At 39.3% G+C, this 25,509-nt stretch overlaps 1 protein-coding gene across 1 annotated transcript in view; it reads right to left on the minus strand.

The window, feature by feature from the left end:
• The window catches only part of cdh11 (cadherin 11, type 2, OB-cadherin (osteoblast)), a 130,839-nt gene that overhangs the window by 24,717 nt on the left and 80,613 nt on the right, over window positions 1–25,509 (minus strand). The window contains exons 3-7 of the mRNA XM_084735322.1: window positions 17,664–18,029; window positions 15,272–15,411; window positions 14,213–14,507; window positions 11,401–11,520; window positions 8,226–8,393 (exon numbers count right to left, since the gene is read on the minus strand). Of these exons, the coding sequence (XP_084591448.1) occupies window positions 8,226–8,393; window positions 11,401–11,520; window positions 14,213–14,507; window positions 15,272–15,411; window positions 17,664–17,808 (868 nt within the window). The 5' untranslated portion in view covers window positions 17,809–18,029. The remainder of the gene's footprint in view (window positions 1–8,225; window positions 8,394–11,400; window positions 11,521–14,212; window positions 14,508–15,271; window positions 15,412–17,663; window positions 18,030–25,509) is intronic.

Consider the following 25,509-nt stretch of genomic DNA (forward strand, 5'->3'; position numbering starts at 1 on the left):
GCCGCAGTCTTTTAACTGAAATAGTCATCTAAATTGTTCTAGTTTTAGTAGACTAAATATTTTAGTTAGCTAAGTCTACAGCAGATGTAGTCAACTAAAATTAAACCTAATGCATTATTTAAACATTTTGTGCAGTGTGCAGTGTTCAGAGGCTCTATTCAGTTGGTCTAAAATCTTATCTATCATCTTATTTATTATTGTAAAATGAAGCATAATGCATTATTTAAATGTTTCCCTAGATTTTCCAAACACCTATTAACAAGTTAGTAACATTAAATATACTAGATCTATGGGGGAAAATTGATAATCTATGCTTATATATATTGGGTCAAATTCTCTTTTTTAGGTTTATTTGATAGGGACAGAAACATTGTACAAAGACAAGCTGAAAACAGCCATCTAATGCAAGTATCATAGTATTTGTAGCAAATGCTAATTTGCAACATCCGTTCCTCCTACTTCACTCCTTTCACAGAAAAAGATGTCTGAGCAAAAGATATTTCACAGAATAGAACTTTACAACCACTTGAAGCTGCTCTGTTGGATCTGCTCTGTAGTTTGTCAAGGAAAGGTTTACTTGTAAAGTAAATGTAAAGTTTAGAAGTGACAGAAGTAACTGGAGCTTAACACGATGTTTACGACACGTTGGTCATATCAGATTCTGCTTGTCTGAAATTTTTTTTATTTGTTGATGAAAATGTCCGTAGATTTCGTCACTGCTGGGACTGTGACGATAACTTCCTTCATCCTTTCTCCTCTTCCAACTTTACCCAGTTCTTGTTTGTCCCTCCCCAACCCCTCCATCCTCTCCTCCGCCCTGCTTAAAGGTTCAGGTATTGCGGTCAGAGTGGACTCATCATTTTAAGGGTTTGTACATTATTGGCATGTTTATCCCGCTCGTCCAGGTGTAGCAACCCTGTGAATCATGAAATTCATTTCGTCGAGTGGCGTCTGAGAGTGGAGGAGGAGAGCGATTCACAGGACCCGATCCATCCCTGCAGCCCTCCACCTTCCTCCGCATCTCCCCCCAATCCTCCCCAAATCCCTCCTCTCCATCTTTCCTCTTCATCTCTCTCCTTCCCTTTTAAAACTCGTCTCCATACTGTTTGACTCTCCATCTTCCTCTCTCGTTTGCTTCTCCCCCCTTTCCCACTCCATCCCTCCAAATCTCTTCATTCATCCTCACCTCTCCTCCTTCTCTCCGCCCTATTTCTCTCATGCCTATCTCTCCTCCTCCGCCTTCCCTCTCTTTCCTTCCGTCTGCCAATTCTGGCTAAAAGCTCATTTCATCCCTGCCCTCCCTTTGCCCTCTTCCTCCCTCTCTTCTCCTGTCGTTCTATTCTTGCTTTTCCTAAGTAGCTTAACTTCAATGGCTTCTGGCAGCTGAGTTAAACATTGTATGACAGAACACACAGGCAGTCTGGTGTACCTGGCTGCAGGCTAAAATGAGGCACGGCACATACAGGAAATGTACATTTAGATTCAAGTGCCGCAGTGGACGCAAACGTGAGCTTCAGTGAGGTCTTCACTTGAACAAATTAAAGTCACGCACTCATAAATCTCATGCACTTGCTTTCTTTTTCGTAAAATAAATGTTTGATTTTTACCAGTTAGTCTATAAGAAAGTATGAGAATATAAGAAAGTCATTAGTTGTTTTCATTACTCCCACATAAACGACTGTGCCGTTTGTATTCACCCAGATGTCCGATCTTGGAAGGAGAAGCTCATAAAACCAGCAAAGTTTAGATATAAACAACCAATAAAGAGTCTCATAAATATAACTTATGTAATGACCACGATCTCTTGGATCAGTAATTTTAATGTGATTACCAAATGTACAACAATAATGCCTTATTACTTGGTAATTTATTACTAAGCATTGTGGGGAGTTTGATGTGTCATCATCTGCACAATATTCTAAATGCATTTTATATTTAATGTGGTGAATTTATTAGTCATTAAAACTGGAAGAAGTCAGTCAGAAGTGTCATTTTCAGCAAATGAATAAGTATAGTTTAGGAAAACATATATACCCTGTCCCTATCTATTTATGTATGTATTTATTTAAGTGACAATTATTTTGGGTGAACAAGTGTTGACGGGGGAGTTTTTTATCCAAGCTTAGAGCTTATAGTCTGTGGTGTGTGTTAATTTTACTGTGGTGGGTGTGGACTTCTTCTCAGAGTTTTGCTTTGTGGTTAACAGCACTGAAATGATCCTTCAAGAAAAACTCTGTCATTTTTTTTAAATGATTAATGTAATGATTAATTTTCTGCTTAGCTGAATGATCTAAAAACTAATTTATTAATTATTCTAAGGATTACTCATTTATTACTTGATTATTATAACAAATAATTTACCCAAAATAAATATTAAATCACATTAATCTATAAAAATAGACCCACACAAAAAATAGACAGAATAATGCTAATAGTGGCATATTTTAAAATTAGTCTAACTTCCGATTCATTTAATAGACCCTCTTTGATAAATGTCTGATAAGAATAGTATTGGATCTCAACTTCAAAAGGATTGCTGTATCGCATATTAATTTAATCACCGTCTACAGCTTTCTCTGAACAAGGGAATCAGTATTTTCACTTAATGGGATAGCTCAATAGTTCACCCAAAAAAGAAAATTCAGTCATTATCTACTCGGCCTCATTCCGATTGAAGGTCAGGCTTAGTTTTTTAGTCCACAAAGCACTGCTGGATTTGCAGGAAAACGGTGTTTCAGAATCTCCAAACACTTTAAGTGAATGGTAACACACAGTCACACCACACACATAAAGATTTAGGCTAAAAACAGGTGTAAAAGACGTCTTTCAAGGCTTTAGGAGACTTGGATTACACAAGACGAGCAGTATGGAGGCATTTCATGTTTTTCTCTGTAGTTTTATAACATTTGAAAACTGGTCATCATTTACTTCAGTCAGCATGAGGGTGAGTAGATAATGACTGAATTTTCATTTTTGGGTGAACTATCCTTTTAAAAACCTAAACCCTAAGTTTGATCACACAGAATATTCTCAGACATCAGAAAGAGCATATTTTTGTAAGAGGCATATCTTTTGTATGTATTAATTTTAGAAATATTTCGCTTTACATGTCATAATTTTCTCTCCTTTGAGATGATGGTGGCCATTTATTGCACTCAGCACAGTGTGCTGTATGTTTAAAGGGCCAGAAATACTCAGACACACTTATGTTCATATTACATTCTGCACACATTGTCGTGATTTCTATGTGAACCTGTATAGCATGGTTCAAGGTAGAATAGGCAGGATTTGTTGATTGCTGCTTATAAAGGCACCATTCATAGTTCATTCCCTTCTCCCCGCCTCAATGACTGACAGAGGGAGAGAAACCTGCAGAGATGGTGAAACATGAGGGAAGTGAGAAAAAAGCAGTGAACCAGACAAATAAAGCGTTATTTTCTGATTGTTCCACAGCAGCTTAAAGCACAAACAAACATGCCCACACCTTGGCACAACCCTGCAGAGGTTTTGATTGTGTGAAGACAACACTCTGCATTTCTAGTCAGCCATAAGTGGTAATTGAGAGAGATTATTTTGATATGATATGAAAAAAATGTGGAAAATCATCTCAACTTCCTGTAAAAAAATAGAGTTTTGGAGATGTGCATCACTTGAATTGAGATATGCTGTCATTACTGCTAGTTCTTTTGTTAGGCTATTGATAAACTGTGTGTTGTCTCAGTTGTAACACAGTTTCCTCACAATATTACTTGTATTTCTGCCTAAACCTGGGGGAGGAACTTCAAATAAAAGTTTGAAGATAGATTTATCATCCCTGCAGTGATACAGAAAGCCCTTTCGAATGGTAATCATCTCGTCAAGTCAGGGATATATATATATATATATAGCTTGTTTTGTGGTGATGAAAATAGACAGTTCTGTACTAACAATCCTAAAAAGACACAGGGGGTAAATGATATGCACAAATAGGATTCTGCAGATTATCTTTCACCACTTTAAATATCTTTTATCATCTGCTTTGCTCTGCATTGTTCATGTTTAAACAAGAATGAGAGCCAGCAGTGAATGACTGTGCCTGACATGTATTAGTAGTATTTAACAAGACCGTCTCTGTCATGTCACTCTAATGGAGGCTGAAGTCGGAGAGAGTTATAAAACAATCGCTTGTTATTTGCCTTTTGTTTTTCTGCTCCTCCTTCTGTCTGAGCTGTGATGGATTTCCGTGGTGACGAGCGAAAGATGCTTGATAATGAGGTGAAAGGGAGAGAATTACAGGGACAAGAAGTCTGTGAAAACAGAGAGAGCCAGAGAGATCAAGCCTACGAGTGAAAGCAAAAAAAAAAAAATATAACAGCTTGAATGGGAACTGAAAAGCTGCTGTAACACATGAGAGGGAGTCATGCTGTGCCATATATCTCTTTCTGTCTGGTCTTATCTCCTTTGTTGTGTTTTCTCTTTTTGTATCTGTTTTATTTTTGTCTTCTTTCTGCCTCTTTGCTCTGCCTCTGTTTTCCTGCTTTGACTTGCTTATCTCTTTTCCTATTTTTTTCCCTCGCTCTGCTCTCTCTCTCTCTCTCACTCTGCCCAACTACTAAATAAGTAATCACTGTCCTCATTCACACCATCTGGGAGACTTTTCTTGCAGGTGTTTGTAGTGCTTCCTCTTTAAAAAAAAAACAAAAAAAAAACAAGGGTACCCACTACCACAACATATTGCTATTTGATGCGTTGTCTTGTATCGCAGATGTAAACTGCCAGTGATGCACAGCTGATATTTAAAAGTAATGCAAGGAGGTACTTTGGAAACACTTATGACTGATAATGTTTGGCTTTAAAACCTACACTTTGTTATTTCCAAAATGTTTTACATGCACTTTGACTACAGAATGAGAAGAGTTGCTTGTGGGTAGAGAATCCATTCGAACTGACTCCTCACAACAACCATGTTTTGCAAATCATTGCATTATAATTGCACTAACCAAAGCTAAAAGAGCGAGCAACACTTGAATGTGAATGTTTTTCCTGTTCATGATCCTTTCCATCTAGTGTAGGGAGCTGATAAGCAAAATGTTTGATGGTTGTAAAGCACCCAGTTTGATGCCGTCAAGGTCACTAAGATTAGAGGTTGAGAAGTGGTGCTGAGCAACTGCACTAAGTTTTTTAACATCCATGCATATGCAGCCTGTTCTCATTCCCAACTGAAATGCCGATGTTGCTGCCACTCTGCAGCTCACAGACTCTGCACTCATTTGAAACAACTTCGATATGAATCCATCCACAGCTGTATGAGATGCACTGGGTTTTCAGCACAGTATAAATAAGGGCCCAACTGATGCTGGATGTTTGGGGCTGATGCTGATACCACTATTACTACCACTATTACTATATACTATGAAATGAAATAATTATGATAAATTTAAAAAACACAAATAGAACAACAAATGGTGAAAAGGGTTCAAATATACATTAAATGCTGCACATAAAACAGCTGTGCTAGGCCAATATCAGGCCAATAATATCATCTGATCGATATATCTGACTGGTTCTAGTGTAATGGATGGGTCGACAAATCCAGGACTTTCATCCAGGAGACTGCGGTTCATGTTCCATGTGTGAGTTTTAAGGCACATAACGCTTCATGGTTCATGTGACTTTAGCCTTGTGAGTCGCTTCAGTGACACTTTGCGTAACTTATCATACTTACGGTAACCCCAAACATGGTCTTATCCTAAACTTACCCAAGCAATTTTTGTGCCTACCCAAATAGGAACACAAATTGACCCCTGGGTGGTGACACAACATCAGTATGAGATGAGTTGGGATGAGAATGGTTTGGCATATAATACATTACTGAATAAAGCATTGTCTTAAATGTCAATTGATCTAAATCAAAAGTATTGGATTTGAGTCAGGGAATTAAATTAAATGTTAGGCCTCAGTTTACTTGGCTTTAACATACATTCAGGTGCCAGGTACTTTTCTCAAATCTATTGCAATCCAATACAACAGCTCAGATATAAAGTCAACCTTTGCAACAATAATAATATCCAGTTCTGATGGACTGTCATTATATTGAGAGGTGCTGAATGATGTGTCCACTCCACTTACAAACATGAGGGAGGAAGGGAATCAGAAACATATCTCAGTAGAATGCAGTCCAGTTCAGCACCACCACTAACCACTAACTAAGACCTCAATCATAATATAATAATATAACAATATTTTTGTAAAGGCAGGGAAGGTCAGACTCCTTCAAAATGTTCTCTGTTTGTCCATTGTGACCTAGAGAATCAGATTTTAACCTTGCATAGCAGGACGCTGAAACACAGTCAGCTTCTTTGGATACACAGGAACCGGAGTGATGGTTTTGACAGTCTCTTTCTCTCTCCCTGCGTCTCTCTGTCTTTTGCATTCCCTCCCTCACTGCTCCTGCTCGTGTCTCTCTCTTTTCTCGCCTATTCAGCTTCTCCACGGGCTAAATCCTGAGCCCTCGTCTCTTCTTCTCTCCATTCCTGCAGCTACTCTGCTGAATCTCTGCCAGGAGTCGCTCTGCTCAGAGCCACAGGAGGGGAGGGAGGGGAGAAGGAAAAGAAGGGGAAAAAAACACAGAGAGGCCCATAGAAATTGAAATCCAGGGTGAAAGAGAAGACGGACACAGATACAGACAAAAAGGGGTGTGTGTGTTGGACATGGAAGTAAACTGGAGACGGATTGAAAAAAAAAAAGTGGTGCAAATCACTGCTGAGGTTTGGATTGTTCCCGTCTCTGTCAGGTGGAGATTGAATCTTTTGTTGAGAATAAGATATCCAGGCATATTTACCATCCAAAAGCTTGAAAAATCATCAAACATGACCAGGGGTGTTTCTGTGAGGGGTGTAGGGATGGGGGGTGGCTGGAGGGGGCACTTTTTTTTTTAACCGACAGTACTTTCTTAAATGTTTATTTATAGTTTTAGTCCTATGTTTGTTGTTATGCACATACAAACAAACATACCACAACAAATTCCTTGTAAGTGAAAACTCACTTGGGGATAAAACCATTTCTGATTCTATCTGTTAAAGGCGGGAACCATCTGTTTGAGTAATTTTAAATGTGCAATGAGCATGTTTTCTTTTGCATGTAGTCTATTTTTAATTTCACAAGGTTAATTTAATTTATTGACCTGTTTATGACACAGGGTTGTATAAGGAGATGGTAGCTGTAGTCCCCTTTATGCTGCTCACTAAAACAAAACATGCACAAAATCCAGCCAATAGGCAAATAAATAATAAATCATGAAAATAAAATTATTTTCATAGCCTGAGGACAGAGGTGGAATGGGGGAACAATTTCTTTTCGAGGACTTGGAGAGTAAAGTATAGAAGCTTTGTATTATATTGTATGGTGTCACTCTTGTGTTGCGATTAGTATAAGTGTTTAACTTTTCAATAAAAATGCTAAACACAGGAATGTAAGAAACTATAAGTATTGTAATCTTAGTGAAATTGTGGATTAATGCAAGTGGTGGGACATATTTGATGCCACCCCTGCATAAGTCAGTATCCCATGTGGGCCACCCCAGTCACAAAAATCTGGACACGCCCCTGCAGTGACATGGCGCATGAGCAGCCATGACCAGAAAAAAAAGGGAGTGGCACACGGTTCTTGTACAAATTATAATTTACAGCTTTTGACAAAGTCAGGCTAAATATTTCACTAGTTTTTAATGGGTCAGCAAATCTGTAATTCTACAGATTTCCCGAGGAAAGGTTTAAATGCACACACACATACACACACAGAAACCGACACACACACATGCCTGAGGACATTGCAGGGGGCCAGTAAAGAACCTTTAATAATTGATTTCTTAAGTTATCTTTTGTGTCTCCTACAGCGACTTCCCTATTGCTTCTATACTGCATGTTTTGTGGGATTTATGCACACACACACACACACACACACACACACACACACACACACACACACACACATATATATATATATACATGCAAAATGATGTACACTCATTACACATGTGGATTGGCTCATCTGTAAGCACGTGTGTGGTGCAGACAAACATAGGAAGCTGTAGCGTGGAAATCCACACAGACTGTAATGTGGCCCATATGCCATTTGGTACAATGTCTGACACGTTCATCCCAGTGTGACACCAGAGGAAGATGACATGCAGTCATACAGTAGATGTTATGAACTGATACATAAATACAGAAGGTGTTTTTACTCACTCTGTGGGAACTTTGGAGGGTTGTCGTTGACGTCTGTCAGGGTGATTTTAACCTCAGTGGTCCCTGACAGCCCACCCATGTGGCCGCCCATGTCTTTGGCCTGGATAACGACATCATACTCCTGGCGTGCCTCGCGGTCCATGTTTGGCAAGGCAGTACGAATTATACCTGAATGGACAGATGTTAAGACCCAATCAATCCTCATATTTTCTTCCCTGGTGCAGCTGAAACTGACATCTGCTGGGTTATTACATGGTTAAAGGAGTTATATGCAAGCATTTTAAAATGAGTACAGCAGTTCAGATACCAAGTCCGAGCCATAGCCTGTATATTAAATAGGTTGAATGCCTTTTTAATACACGATATATGGTTGAATTGAGTTGTTTCCCCCGCCTCTCCTCCTCATTCGGCATTATTTTGAAGTCTAATAAATGTGAAACAGGCGAACAAAAAGCTTTCCACACCAGAATAGAAATTTCAAAGGTAACAGCTGGCTGTTGCGTTTTTGTCAGAGAAGCCAGTCAGCCTGTCAGTTTATGATTTAGCACATAAATTATCCTTTAATGATTTTCTTTTATTATATAGACAACTCAAACAATTTTTTTGCACATGCTTCATTCATGGCTTTCTTCTTTTATTTTATCTTAAGAAAGAAGGAAAAAAGAAGCACTTTAAGTTACAAGTATTTCTGTACAAGTCTTGTTCTACAATGTGAACCTACATCTAAATGCTACAATCTCAAAATGTTATTTTGAGAATTTTATGGTAATTGGATATCATAATAATAATTCAGAAACTCTTGCTTGAAAAACAGACATTTGGAAAGCAGAAACTTTGAATGTGATTTACTTTCCTTAGGCTGGGTGTAATTTATTTCAAGATATTTCATTTCGCAAGAAAACACATCATCACTCATCGTTCACATTAATAAGAACTCTAGTTAAACATGTGTGAAGTCTTATTTTTCTCCATTTCAAGCCCTAGTAATCTTTTCTATCTGTTTAATTCATCACCGGCTGCTCTCTTTCCATCTCTCCCTCTTTCTTTCTCCACATGTCTAGCTGCAGTGTCTGGGAGTTGAGGCTTTCTGCTGTCATATTATGCCAAGTCTGTGCGTGTGTGTGCGTGTGTGTGTGTGTGACAGCATGAAAAGCTGATAATCTCCAAACCAATTAGAAATGTGAGCTATGGATTTGAGCCAGTCAAATACCCAACACTGGTTTGATTAGCCAGATTTTGCTCGGCCCAAATCTCTCTGCCTCTCTGTGCCCTAACCACTCTCTTTCCATGGACTCACTCTCTCTAAACCAATTCCTCTCCCCTTCTGCCTCCTAACCTCTCTTTTTTCTGTTCTTCTTCACCCTCCCTGACCCAGCATAGCTCCATGTCTGCCCTAACCTCTCTCCTTACATCCAATTTCTTCTTTTAATGCAAACCCAAATATTAGGCCTTGGCTCTGCAGAGACCGAGCTGAATGTCCTCTGGGGACCTCTTTTTACAGCAGTGCCTTCTTTTCCTCACCAATTTCAGTGGAAAGGACGTGCTGTTACATGATCCCTGCAGCAGTGAGTCCTTAGCTTTTTACATTGAGTGGTAGAAGGTAAAAAATATTGCAGAAAAAAAGTTTGGTCTTGGCAACCAGCAGTTTCCACAAGGTGCCTTATATAAACAGAGTTAAGGCTTGTTGTCTACAATGTTGGAATGCCTAAATCATATTATTGCTGTTTTAAAAATATTCCACCATATTCATTATAACAATAACAATTTTATTTATATAACACTTATCTAAACAAGGTCACAAAATACATGAGAATACAAAAAACAAACAAACCCCCAAATTAAACAGATAAAAAAGATTGGCAACCACAAAATATAGTTAAGAGGAGCATAGGGAGTCAGAGGCTCTGTAATATAACTGGCTCCCAGACTACATTGGGCCTTAAATGTTATTAAAAGTATATTAAAATCAATCCTGAATTTAACTGGCAGCCAATGAAGAGAGGCAAGAACTGGGTGGATATATGGGACCTACCTATTTTTAGTTCAAGTATGAGCAGCTGCACTAGCTGAAGCTGAGAATCTGATGATTGACTAAGGCATATAAACAGTCCATTTCAGTTGTCCATGCATGAAAAACAAAGACAAGACTGATCTGAATTTGGTGATATTTCGTAGGTGTAAGTAGCAGGATTTAATGAGAATATTGGTGTGGTTTCTAGCTGTAGATTTTGTTTGTTGCCAGCGGGCCAAGAAACAGCTGTGATTTGCTTGCTTGGTGATCAGGGTCAAAGAATATCACATCTGTCTTGTCTGAGTTTAGCTGTAGAAAATTACAAGTCATCCAATTCTGAATAGCAGTTAAGCACTCCACTCGAGGTGGCTAACATCATGTGATGTAAAGGACAAGCAGATTTGTGGATCGTGAGCATAGCAGACCCCCTTAAAATGACTGGCAGTGTTTCCTAATGGAAACATATTAACAGAAAACAAAACCGGATCAATAACAGATCCCTGTGGTGCCTCACATGTCAGTGGAGCTGATGATGAAAACATATTTACAGCACAAGTCAAAAGTTTGGACAGACTTCTCATTAAATGTGTTTTCTTTATTTTTTTTTATAATAAATAGCTCAGATTATACCAACAGTAAGCAAAGCTGTCATCAAAGCAAAAGGTGGCTACTTTGAAGAATCTAAACTAGCAAACAGCAAAAAATGCACACTCGTTGGTCGACAGATGTGTAGAAGAAGGCCATGGCTCAACAATAAAAAGCAAAAAGACTCGCACATTGTCCTCTTCACTAGCAGAATCTTGGATTCCAAGTGCAGAAGAAAGTGTGCGAATGTCTTATTTTTTAGATTCTTAAAAAAGCAAAAATATATTTCACCTTTGAGAAGAGTGTATGTTTGCTGTATAGCGTGTATTATCCCTTTAAAGGGCCATCCACACCAAGAACTATAAGTACAAAAACAGTTTTAGAAAATAATTCGAACTCGAAGTGGACTGCACCATCCACTTGAAATAATTTTAAAAACTACATTTTTATAGTTATAGTTATCGATGTGGACGGCCCTAAAGTCTTGTGTGACACTACATCAGGACTGTGAGCCTGTCAGTATTTGGTTGCGGTGTAAATGTCTGTAGGCCCAGGGCAGGGTTCTGTTTTCAGCCTCACCTGTCTGCGGCTCCACAGAGAAGTACGGTTGTCCTTGCAGAATGCTGTACACCAGCCTGGCACTGTTGCCGTAGGTGGGGTCATCAGCATCTGTAGCTGTCACCTGCATCACCGACGTACCTGCAGGAAAGACACACAGGTATGACAGACAAGTCAGAAGATGACTCTACCTCAGTGATTCGGTTCAAGAATGGTTTGACAAACAAGCTTGTCACAGAGCATTTCCCGATTCACCCGCCTGCACCGGCTGGATGGGGAAAAGGAATGAAAAACACTCTCCCTCCTCTCAGACGCTGCAGCAGAACTGCACCTGTGAGGCTGGTCTCCAGTATTATTGCTCTACATTTCATCATTGTCGGGTGGAAACATCCACTCTCCACTTTTGGTGATTTTCATGTTTTAAATGAAACATTATATTTCCTCCATGCCTTGATAAAATTCTAACCCTTGGATTTATGAAACCCTATAAAATCCATCAGATAATCTGGAAAAAAATGATGGTTGTCAAGCTCGCAAAACAAGCCAGCTTGAAAATGTAGTGTTTCCACCCTACAATTTACTTCCCCTAAATCTCTGTTAACCGAACTTGACACAGTTAAGCTGAGTAAATAGGCCAAATAAATTGCATTTGCAGAAGTGTGAAATACATGCAATTAACTTTGCATAGCTTAATTTCTTTTTTTCAGATGTAACAACTCATAAAACTAACTCACTCCAAAATTCCCAAAAAAAAAAAAAAAAAGAAACTTCTTGGCTGTGCAGTTCTTCTCAGACCAGATATTCAAAAGAAAAGTAACATCAACAGCAGATGTGCAGATGTTGGTGACTCTTACAGAGAGAATTTAATCAAATTTTTTGCAGTTTTCATGTGTTTTATGAGGTTTTACATTTCATTTCATACCAGCAAATGGTGAATAAAAAACAAAGGTCATTGCATGACATTACTTACTCAAATCAAAATGCATTTTTAGCTTTTGGCTGGACAATATTGTCCGGTCCCCTTTGGGAGCTTCGTATCAACACAGTCGGAATTTGTTGCTTCAACAACTTCCCAATCCCTTTTTCATATGCTGTTTGAATGTTTCAGTTTCCAGTTGCAGCTACAGGAGCACCACTATCGTACTCCATTCAAAATCCATTGGGTATATAACTGTAATCAAGCTTCATTCAGTCCTGGTCTCCATGTGGCAGCTACCTTAAGCGTACAGGGTAAATTACCATGAATGTTAATTTGAAAGAGACTGCTTTCTCTATCTGTTCTAATTCCGACATCCATCAGGGAACATGGACCTAGTTAGTCAAATTGCAGCTTTTCTTTCTGTTCCATTTCTGTGGTTGAGGACGATGACAAGCGGTGGTCCCTCCCTGCTGGACTTCTTTATTCAGATTTCAGCTTAAGAAACGAATGAACAAAAAAAAAAAAAAAAAAAAAAAGCCTGAACAGAACTCATTCAGATGTCCTTTCAGAAGTTCTTTCTCTGGTCCAGTCCATTCAGAGCAGGGATTTCTCTGGCTTTAAGAATGTCAGGCAGCACCACTGCCAGCGTGGTTCACATCAGGTCAGCCTAGAGGGGTTGAAGACTCTCCAAGATCACATAATATTCAGAGAAAAAAATCTATCAAGATCAGAAGCTCTAGGTAAGGAGACTCTAAGGACAGAGCAGGAGATATTGCCCACGCCAATCTAGTACAAAATATTGCTTTGCTTCTGTTGCCTCATTGGTCCCATTTTCTTTCTCTTTGGTACAAAGAAAAGCATGGGAGGGCGGCTAATGGTACTGTCTGTTATCCACTCTCTGTCACACTTCCTGTGGTCAGATTTCACTGATAATTAATAATGTATGAAAACGGCTGTTTAGCAGACAAACAACACTGACGATCAACTCCATCAGTGACTTCATTAACAAACATCACTCAGTATACACTGAGGACAGCTTTTCTGTACTAAAAAGATGAAATTTCATTATCGCTTATATTTGATATTTTTGGAAATCTGTTGTTTTAAAGATGTACTTTAATAGACTTTCCACTGCCATAACTACAAAATATAACATGAAATATAAAAATAAAAATAATAAAAATAAAATGATGTGAAGAAAAATCTCCTACTACCCATTGTAAATTTGCCAAGGAAAATATAAACAAAAAGCCAGCATTTGTGATGGTGTGTGTGTAGGGGGATGTTTGTGCCCATGCCACAATGGGTAACTGTGAAGGCACCATTGATGCTAACAGGTACATACAGGTTTGGGAGCGGCATACGCTGCCATCCAGACAGGATCTTTTACGGAGACGTCCCTGCTTATTTCAGCAACACAATGCCAAGACACATTCTGCACGTGTTTCAACTACGTGGCTCTGTGGTCAAAGAGTTCGGGTACTAGACTGACCCGCCTGCAGTCCAGACCTGTCTACATTGTTGTACCTGTATACAACAAGGGAGACCCTGAACTGTTGGGCAACCTACGTTGTATATTAAGCAACTATGGCAAAGAATTTTGCTTTCAAAACAAAAATTAGTGTCTTCAGTTCACACATGCTCACTAAATGTTGTTAAAAGAAAGGATCACAGTGGTAAACATGCCCCTATCCCAAATGTTTTGGAATGTGTTGCAGAAAACACCTTTCTAGATGACATCCTAGTCTTAATCACAAATTAAGTCTTTCTGTTAAGCTTTTCTGTTTGGTAATTCTGTTTCTTCTCACCAGCCTTGGACATTTTAGGTTTTCTTCAATCTAAGTGTTTACCTTTTCCTCAACTCCACAACTTAGCCTCCCCTCCTATCCCTTTATCCTTTCTTTTACTACTCACCAACATTGGACATCTCAGGCACCCTGGCATAGTACGGCCCATGTAGAAACTCAGGAGGATTATCGTTGATGTCCTGAACTTTCACTATGAACTCCGATGGAGGCTCCAAAGGCTTATTAGTGTCTCTGTCCACGGCCTGGGCTGTTAAAGTGTACTGGGCCTGCTCCTCGCGGTCCAGGGTTTTTGTGGCGTGGATGTTGCCCGTCTTGTCATCGATAACGAAGATCGTTCCCGCACCTTCCCCGGACAGGATGTACTTGATGTTGCCGTCGCCTGAGTCTACATCTGAGTGGAGCTGAAGCAGGGTGAGAGACAACAGGATAGTGAGACAAACCAGAAGGAAAGCAAAGACGCAGGCATATGCAAAGGAAGGACGTGATTGGTGCTGACAACATCTGGATTTCAGATGGCGTGGAAGCTTAAAGAGGAAGAGAGACAGACCAGAGTGAGACAGGTAGTCTGGTTGACAAGCAAAGCTGGAAAACATACTGTAGCTCGGATGCTGGGCAGATGTGACGTGAGGCTTTTCTCAAGTCTACAAATTAAAGGAGCTGGGAGACAGGCTGGTAGATGTGCTGAGCGAGACAGGCAAACACTAATAAGTAAGAGATTTAAAACGTTGTCATCCAAAAAAATTGAAGAATGTTCAACATTCAATTAAACTCTTGTTCTTCCTTTACAACCCCTGGACTGTGAAATATGAGGCACTGTAAACATCATTTGTTGTTTGTTATGAAAGCCGCAGCTCGGTTTGAGTGATGTTGTTGTTGTGAAGGAGTCCCACCAATCATCTTCACCCTTGAATGTGAACATGACCTCTCCTTTTTTTTCTATCTTCTTCTCTCTGCTTGATAAATGGGAAAAGCTCTTTTAAATCCTATTGAGGTTAGTCATTTGCTGTCACCCTGCGTGCCCCCTCGATGACTGTCAACTGAGGGAACTTTGGCTATTAATTAAACAGCAATTCAGATTTTTTAGGTACTAATTATGTTTGACTCAAGAGATGAGATGATGAGTTGATGGAGGAATGCTTTATGACTCAGGCTTTATTATACTCACCCTGCCCACCAGCACCGGGTCGGGTCCGGTGTACTCCTCAATGACGAAGAATTGATTCCAGACCCATCCTCGTTTGGACCTGTGGAGTACCTGCCCTTCCTTCCCTCCCCTCTGTCTGTGTCTATGCAGCGACAAGTGACCTACAAAGACAAAAAACAAACATCAATGCAAATCTTTAAAGGAGAAATATGTGTAAGACCCTAGTGTCCAAAAGTAGTGCAGTCGAAATACCAATTTGGAGCCATAAATGTTATACGAAATAAGTTCAAGCCCTATTTGATATACAATCTACAGTCCCCTCTTGGTTTTGCTATGCTGCAAGCCAAAGTTCAAGCAGGACAACAAGGACTGAATGCATGTGGTATTGAAAAAGTATCGATACTTTGATACTTTTGACATCCTTACAAGCGGCGATGAGTTCACTGTAATTTGATCAATTGTTCCTAACTGTCAGTTGTACCTTGATGTAAACCCCAAAACCACTCTGACTGACTCTGACTCCACTAACATATTTCTCAATTTAACCAATAAAAAACATCTACAACTTCTACAAGATCATTATTGATTTCTTACAACTCTTAAAGAGACAATAACACATTTGTTGAACATTCTGCATTAATTTAAACTCCTATAAATATGAATCGGGCAAACCAAAGCTTTCAGGACTGAAATGGAAATTTCAAAGAAGAACATGCTGTAGCATTGTCAGTAAGACTGGGTATCAGCACTCAATGCCTTTAAGGTATTGAATGAAATAACCCAGTGCCAGGTCATATCAAAACATCTCCAGTGAAATGATACCTGCATTCAATCCTTTTGGCACCAAGTACATGGTTTTGTTCACAACCAATCCCTGCAAGAAACCTTGAAGTACTCCATTGGTGTTGGTAGCACCCTGGTATCGTAATTTAGCCCTAGTTGTCATAGAAGCTGGTATTTCAATCTAGGATATTTCCTTAATACCTAATGGCATATAATAGTCATTTTGATTTAGTACAACAAATATATTAATATTTTGCCCTTAAACATATACTGCATTTTCTGTTAAGTAACCAATTTAAGTGTAAAGTGCACTTATTGTGGGCTTTCATTCATTTTTTTTTAAATGGTTGGAAGCAAAATGAAAAGGCTCATTTAGGTCACTCTGTGCTGAATGAATGAATTATCGCCACAACTGCAGTTCGTTCTCTGAGAATATTTTCAATAGTCTGAATTTAACAGTGGGTGGGAAGCAGTAACCTCATGAACAGAGAGGCCCACTTTTGAATTATGGGTCACCAGTTCAAATCCCAGCTGAGAAAATGTGGGTGGGTGGTGAGAACGACACACGCTTCAACAGGCAGTTTTTTAGGTGGCTCTAAGTGAGGCACTTAACCTCTGTTTGTTGCAGTACAGCCGCTCAGTGGCAGGCTGTGGTTGTACTGAGCAGCTGCCACGTGTGAACATCTGTAAATGAAGGGCGCCTCGATGGAAAAAAATGAATAGCTAAATAAATATTTGCTATTTGGGCAAAGGTAAGACAAAAAGATTTAAAGTGTAATTGGATAGAGCAAAAATACATCTGAGTGCAGATACACTGATTGCCTGATTGTCTGAACTGTCTTGGAAAATGTTTAGAGTAAAAGACCACATTGTTAACAAGGAAATGTGAATGTAGTGCTTCCCAAGTCATAAATGTAATTTAACTTTGCTTAAGTTGGTTAACAACTTGAATGGTAACAACAACACTGAAAGAAGGAATCACTGTCAGTTTGAAAATGTACAAATATCATGAAAAGAAAGTGACGTGCATGACCATCTGTCTGGAAGAGAAATACTACTCCAGAATGTATCACAGTTGAGCTGGGCATACACTGTACGATTTTAGAAACGTTGTTGTTTCGTTCCAACTTCTACTGTATGAGGCAGTTGTCTGCGATGTAAAGCCAAAGATCACGATTAATGTGCCCACACTGTGTGGTCCAATCATCAAACCACAACCACAGTGCTCACACTTAATGTGTAAAGCAAGAAGTTAGCTTGCTGGCAGTAATGCTAAGGCTGATTCATAGTTATGACAAGGAATAAACAAGCTGCCTCAGTAATCTGTGTGCCAGCATACATGAAACATATAGACTTGCAGGTTGTTAGGAAGACATGGACAGCAGGGCTTGTCTATTTTGCAGAGGGAATGGACTCACTGTGACACCTAACAAAGCTGAATTTCCGTCCTCTTCTAAAATGAGTGATGTGATTCAAAAATCAGGTCAGAAGGTGGCTCAGATCGTACTCTGTATGCCCAACTCTACGGTTTCAGGTTGTTTTGATCTGATCCAGCCAGATTTGGGGAAAAAGTCCTATGCGACACATGTCGAAGCCAAATGATAAGGAAGCCTTGTTGCTTCTGTCATACCTGAATGTCTGTGTCTGTGGCCCCTTTGATCCAAAGAGTCATTTCCTCTCGGGGTTCCTAGTGCAACGCTACAGAGCGCAGAAACTCCGACCAGCACCAGGAAGGCCCTCACCAGCCAGAGACCCTGCTGCTTCAGCATCGCCATCTTGCCCAACCTGAGCAACCGTGCACTTCACTCTGCCCCCGACTTTCTGGTTCCTCTCAGTGGAGCTCCGCTCCCACTGAGGTGATATCCTGGTTTTGCTAAGGAAATGTTGTTGATGAACTCCCTAGTTCATTAGCTGAGATGGGGCCAGTTGGTGCGGATATTCATCACCGACTTCCGTTTTTCTTCTTCACTCTCACGACTTGTTCACTCCTTCAAGCCTAAAAGAGAGCACAGGAAAAAGTACATGATGGTCATAACAATGAAATTACTGCTTAGAAATAAAGCAAGTGTGCAAATTTACATTCTGCTGAAAAGTTTTGCTTTGCACAGATTGATCTTTATAAAAAACTAACAGCAAAAGCAATCACTCATTCCTGTCTGTTGTAGAGTGTAATGTTCATTAACTGCAGTTGGATCTTACTTCTTAAATAGTTGTTGTGTTGATTAGGACATTGCACTAATTACCCAGACAAAGCTGTCTGTAAACTCATTAGCTTTAATTCAATTAGACACAGACTGATTCAGAGTGGGAGGTGCAGCTCATGTACAACGCCAGGTCACTGTACTGCTCTATTTACAGCCCCCTCCAACACAATTAAAGTAATGTAAAGCGAAATGAGGATTCATGAAAGTCATTTCAGGCAGACAATGATCATGACTCTCCCTCAAACTCCTGAACGTGGGTTTCACTTTGATCGACTGAACACTGTACAGGTGATGATTCAGGCATCTTTGCAGCGAATGAATCAGCAGGCGGGAGGCGAAATTTGATCTGTACAGAATCCAATGTGTCCATCAACACTCCTGACCTGTGGAGCAAGAAACTGCTTGCTCATTACAAGACACTCTAGATGAATGCCAATGAAATGCCTTAACTGCAATTTTAATGAAAAGTCTTGCAATATGAGCATGTTGTAAAATTAATTTGATGAGAGCAATGAAGGAACGGATCAAATGATAGCAAGATCCACAGAATAGTGGACTAAAGGTAATTCCAGCCATTTTTGGCAGTAAAGCTGTTAAGATCAGATTTAGAAAGCTCTATTGTCCTGCTATTCATAAAGATGTGTTTTTTTTATTAGAAATGAGTCTTAACTATATTATATTAAGATATTTAGAAGTGTATAGTAATTTCATGCTTTCGAAAATTTTAAATTTGATGGAAGATGCCATCATCCATCTTGACGGTCATTAACCACTGATCCCTCTACCGTCGTAACATTGTGATTTAATGGCCCGTTATGTTTTGGACGTGGGGAAAAAAAAGAGAAAATATAAAAGAAACCATTGCCATTAGTAATTTCAGTTACCGACATGTGATGCTGAGATAAAGACCCTTTTAAACCCAGCAACAATATGATCATCTATCACAATGTTTCACACTGGACATCCTCATATGCCAGTTTCTTAGATATCGCCAAAACCTATAACCCATGTCTTTTGTGAGAGACAGTGGATTTGCTTCTTCTCACTTTCAAATATTTCCCATACTTCAAGAAATAGAACACTGAGTGAGGCAGAAGAGATTTTGATCTTTCTGACCATGTGAACAGCCTATATCTAACGTCTTTGATCTGGCTGGCGCAAACTGCTGGATCCAGTACAGGTCAGACCACCAACCAAATGAGAGGTTGCAGTATTTTGATTTTGAGCTGGTACTGGCTGAGGAGCTGTTGTCCCAGCCACAGTGTGGTGCGGATCATTGAGATGAAGGGAAATTCAGTAGTAAGGACAAGGTGAGCAATTGGTCTGTTGAGCAACATCCAAACAAGGAGATGAAAAGGTACTACACAACTTCATATCCCAAAAATGGTGCATGATGCATCTCAAAGACCAAGAACTGCTTCCTAATATGCCATTCATGTCATCATTTACCCACTAAGCAGAGTTTTGAATGAATATAAGTTTTACTTTATTGTTAAACTGTTTGTGAAAAAGACAGATTATACAATTTGTTTTCTATTTGTTTCCAATATTCATCAAATGAGAAATAATGAAATTGAAATGCAGAGCAAATGAAGACTTATCATTATCAGATTGATGCCTTGTTTTCTTTGCAATATGCTTCTTGCATCACAATTACTTAAATTATGTAGAACAAACAAACAACTCATGAAAATATGTCAAACGTTCTTCTTCTTAGTCTTGGGAGGATTTATATGACTAACAATGGTCACTTAAAGTGCCTGATTTCACTTCAGGCAATAAAAGCACTTAATTGACCTGCACCTATATGTCAGATATCTCTTTCCCCAGCCCAGTAGTTAATGATGCATCATTTGTGCTCGGCTACATCTCCAGTGAAGCTCCATTGTAACGCCTGCCGTAGTCTACAGGAGATTTGGGACACAACTGAAGATCCTCCGTGTTATATTCCTCACAGACCTGCAGTGTCTCTTTCTGAAGAGCCAGGCATCCGAACAATGCCAGCACAGCCAAATTAGACTTCGAAATAATTGCACCAAAGCCGTTAGTATTCCAAAATCATTTAACACATGCGAGAAGCAAACACAGAGCGTGATTGTGTGCACAAATCCCTTTACAGCAGCAACAAATAGCTGTGAAGACAATCTCTCGTGGTGTGACTCTCTGGGACTCTTTCTGTCTGTGCTTCATTCATCTAAATTTCCTTTGTCTTCTGTCTTAACCTATATGTTGCTGTTCTTCCTTTGCCTGAGCCATATGAATACTGGTTCTATATGCAAGTGTGCGTGTGTGTGTTTAATATCCACGAGCTCATTAGATGAGAAAATTCCCTCAGGGCTCATTGGCTCCTGTTGACCACATGACCAGTCAACCAGGAAGTGTTGACAGTTAATCCCATACCGCCTCATCATTTGGCTAATTATCCATGAGTCTTTTGATTGATGTGCATATGTGTTTGTGTATCTCTCTCTCTCTCTGTGTGTGTGTGTGTGTGTGTGTGTGTGTGTGTGTGTGTGTTTGTCCCTGTCCATCATTTAAGTCTTTTAGTCTCTGCCACTGCTGCAGCAAGGTGCCAGATTTATGCAGCACATCTTGGACTGAACTGAAAATACTGCTGGGTAATATGGCTTGTAAATATTATATTTACTTTAAGGTTTTGCAACAATATTCCATATATATTTCAATATACACATTTTATATAAAATACCACTGTACATTCTCAAGTAGTACAAACATAAGATCTAATAGAATATGATGAACTGCTGCAGATTAAATACTGGTGCAGGGTGACTGGGACAAAATCAAATATCACAATTAGATCTGCAGCAATTAATCAATTACTTGTCAGCTATTAAATTACTCACCAACTATTTTAATGATCAATTTATCAGTTTGAGTCATTTTTTTAAGGAAAAAAAAAAGGCAGATTTCCCGGATTCTAGCTTTTTAAATGTGAATATTTTCTGGTTTCTTTACTCCTACATGACAGCAAACCGAATCTTTGGGTTGTGGACAAAACAAAACATTTGTAGATATCATCTTCGGCTTTGGGAAACACTGATCAAGATTTATCCATATTTTCTCACATTTTTTAGACCAAACAACTAATCGATAAATCAAGACGATCAACAGATTAATCAAAAATGAAAATAATGAGTTGCAGCCCTAATCACAATTTCTTTTTGGATCAAATAGAGAATAGAGCAGATGAAGATCTTGTTTCATTTCATTATTTTACTCCAGATGATATAGGCTTAAAAGTAACTAGAAATGAAGTTGTATAAATAGCTGGTATTATCTCCCTGTTTTTGTCAGTGTCCAATTTGAGTTAAGAAACTTAAAAGTGGCTAAACAATTTACAACAAGAAAACAAAAGCAAGAACTCAGGAATATCTATTCTTGGAAGTTGTCACCTGCAGGCGAAGTCATTTGCGAATTTGAACAGGGAGCGAGCTGAAACTTCAAGGAAGCCTTAAAAACAACAACAAGCAAAACAATTATAAACCATGGCGAGCACTTGTTGTGCAATGAGCTGACACCTGCTCGGCTGATTCTGTTTAACGGCCTCTCAAACTGTCATTTATGTGTCAAATTAAGCGTCTGCTTTATTTAACAAGTAAAAATAAAGCAAGTCCAAAATAAATTGCTTTACCAATATCCTGATACCCTGCTACTGGTCATCTGTTATCTGTCTCAAAAACTGTCAAGCCAGACACATTAAAAAAAAAACAATAATAATGAAACGGATTGATAACGGAGTGACAGCTCAGAAATACTCAACGTGGCTGTGAATATGAAAATGTGTGACTTGCTTGATGACAATGAAATAACCTTGCTGTCAAATTCAAATAAAGCAAGTGCTAGAAAATTATTTCCTCTCAGACAAGCTGGGGAACAAGTTAAAGGGACACCACAAAATAATAAAAAAACAGCAACATTTTTTCCTCTGGCCTGTAATGCTTTTTATCCATTTTGGAGATATCAGCCGTAGAGATGTCTGCCTCCTCTTAAATATGATGGGACTAAATGGCACTCGAATAAATACGTTTGAACAATTAAACACTGGTGTCGTGACCTGGTTACTCCACAGATCATGCTGTGAACAGTTTCATGTGGGAACTATTTTCTTTCCAGCCGAAAAAAAAAAGTAGTTCCAGTTGATTCTACCCTAAAAAGGAAGTAGTTCATCCATGAAACTGCTCACAACAATGTCTGCGGATTATCTTAAGTAAGCAGTTCATTATTTCTGGAAAGAGACAATTGTCTTGTTTTTTCAAATATATATTTTTTTAAAGCCAAGTATCAGTTAGTCTAATTATATAGGGCTGTCCACAACAAGGACTGTAACTATATAGTTCTAAAACGGTTCTCGTCTGCAGCTTTATAGTTGTGGTGTGGACTCCTCTATCCATTTGAGACGGAATGATTTCGGAACTATATCTTTATAGTTATAATCCTTGGTGTTGATGGCACTTATTAGGCAGCATTTCTACAGGCAATATCTCCCAAACTCTGCAACTCCAAAACTAACTTGATGGTTAAATAGCACTTTAAATGTCCTGTGCATTGATTTCTTGTTAAGCAAGCAGATTTGGTGAGTTTTAAGCACCGTCAACATTTATGGATTGGGAATCCTGGATGGTCCTACACACATTTTCTATGTCTGATAGTCTTTTGTTGTTTTCTTTCCTTTACTGATGTCCCTAATGGCTCACAGAGGCAGAGACGGAGAGACAGAAAATGCAACACAGAAACAGACAGTGATAATGACTCCCCAGGGCGAGCATGCCTTTTGGCCAGACCACTTCCTCTGTCTGAATACATGACTCAAGAGTCGCATTAGAATAGAGAACTGTGTGTGTGTGTGTGTGTGTGTGTGTGTGTGTGTGTGTGTGTGTGTGTGTGTGTGTGTGTGTGTGTGTGTGTGTGTGTGTGTGTGTGTGTGTGTACCATTCCCCTGGGCTCGTAGCGCTGCTGTGAATCTATGAGTCAAGTGTTGGACTTGACTACTGTGATTCATTGGCTAACATTAGTGGGTAGCTAGACCCACACTGTGTGTGTGTGTGTGTGTGTGTGTGTCACAGAGGTCACAGCAGTTAAAAAAAATGCATGCTGACATATTCTCACTAACTGTACAATCACATCACATGTGTGCATTTGTTTATAGAAAACTATGACTGTCCATTTGAGTGTCTGATTAGAGATGAAACAGTATAGACATTTCATATCACGATTATGACCAACATTATTACAGTTATCAGTTGCATTTTCAAATATGCTGAAAATGTTTAAAAAATATGGATGCACACGCTAACATCAAATCGTCCTTTGTGATATCAGTGTTCATTAATGGAAAACAAACCTGCACTGGATGCTTCTACGGAGGGTAGAAAAAACATGTCACCCAACCCTAGTTTGAATGTGATGGTGAGATTATATGTGAACATGAACATGTGAGTGGCGTTTGAGTCGGGTGTTCAGGCTTAAAACACAGGAGTGAATCTCCTTCAAACTCAAAGTAAAACACACTCAGATTCTTGTCATTTTCTTTCATCTGTCTCATATTGTTTTACTTTGCACCAAAAGCCATTTGAACATGGACCACTGTGATTAGCAAACAGTCACTTTAATGGTGTTTAACAGAGGATCTGCAGTGAAAGGTTGTTTGAGTAGGTAAATGCATGTCTTTTTTTTGTCAAGCCGTCTTTCTTCTTCTTCTCTCTGATTGTGTCTCATGCTGGGCCTCTTCAGTGAGAGTAGTGATCATAGCTGTCCAGCTGTGATTAACCGAAACAAAGTACATGGTAGCATTCTACCAACTGTGATAAATGGAGACAGTTTCTATGATAGTTTCGGTTATACCGTTATACTTCTTTATTTTGTTGCATGTCTTCCTGGCTGAATGGTGCTGTCAGGATGCTGCAGAGCTCTGTGCAAAATAAACACTGCATGTGGGTTTTATTTCTAAGACAACAATATCTTATAAATCCACAATAAATGTCCCCCAATATTCAACTATCTAAAAGCTTTCATTAAAAAGCGGCAAAATCAGGAAATGTTTGGTTTTCATCTGCAGATGAAAGCGTTTAACAGTAAAATAATGTAGATACCTTAAAGCATAAACAGTTGCACAGGAGAGACACTAAAATTCAAACCACAGTTAGTTTCAGAGACTTTTCAAAATGTCTGTCTCTCCGCACTCCTGCACAGACATGAGTTGAGACACTGTCTGGCACACATAAAAAAAAACAAAAGAGAAAGGCAAACCATTTTCTTGGTTACCAGGGCAATAAGTGCCCATCTATGATTGCTAGCCTAAAAAAAAATGACCATGACGATGAGATTTTTAAATGGACGTGCTCCGAGTGTCCACATAAAAAAGTAGAGCACTTGAAAAAGGACGCTGGCCGCAGCACTACTTCTCTAGGCAGCTGCACGCCGCCGCAGACGTGCACTCCTCATTGGGATGAATTTTTAAAAAGATGCTGGCGCTCAGAGACATTTGGACACTGGCTCCAAGTCTGCACAATTAGATATGCATGGTCAAATGTTGTGGTTTGATTCTCTGCAGTTGAATTGCAATTGAAATCTGAAACTTTAAACACATTGTCTTCAGTAAGTGGAAAGATGTTGTAGAAGCAGTGTGTGCCTCTTTGAACAGATCTTCTGTATAATTTTTCTTATGCGCTGTTTTGACAAAGACGCTTTTTAAAAAACCCTCTCAAGGTCAGACTGATACGTAAAACCTGGTGTTCAATAAACAAGACTAAACCGTATTTCCCCAAAACAATTTGGATTACCGTGATCAACCACTGAGCTGCCTTTTACTCATTCTGTGTCTCTGTCTGAGACATGTGGGAGACTTGTGTCTAAGACTCAACCATTAAACAACAATGAGAGCTGTCGTGCTCTCCGTATCGCTCCTACTCTGTCTCTGCCTCTGTCTATCCCTTAATTTTTCTCCCCCGTCTCGCTGAGCCAAACCTCCAACAGCAGCATTAAAATAACATTGGAAAATGCCTGGAAACTACAAAAAAAAGGAAAAAAACAGACTTGACCCTGCTTCTTTTCCCCTCCATTCGCTCCAACTTTCTTTCTTTTCTTCTCTCTCTAGGGGTCAGTAGTAATAAAGGTGATTCATTCATGAACGAATGTGATATATATCTCCGCCTGTCTTGGCACACTGTGTGTGATTGTGTATGAAGCTGACTTTGCGTGTGTTTTCACACTTTTTCCCCCCCGCTGTCCTCACTTATTGCCTGTGCCAGGGAT

The sequence above is a fragment of the Lutjanus erythropterus genome, chromosome 14 (genome assembly GCF_056507025.1).
Source record: "Lutjanus erythropterus isolate fLutEry1 chromosome 14, fLutEry1.hap2, whole genome shotgun sequence".
Classification (NCBI taxonomy): domain Eukaryota; kingdom Metazoa; phylum Chordata; class Actinopteri; order Lutjaniformes; family Lutjanidae; genus Lutjanus; species Lutjanus erythropterus.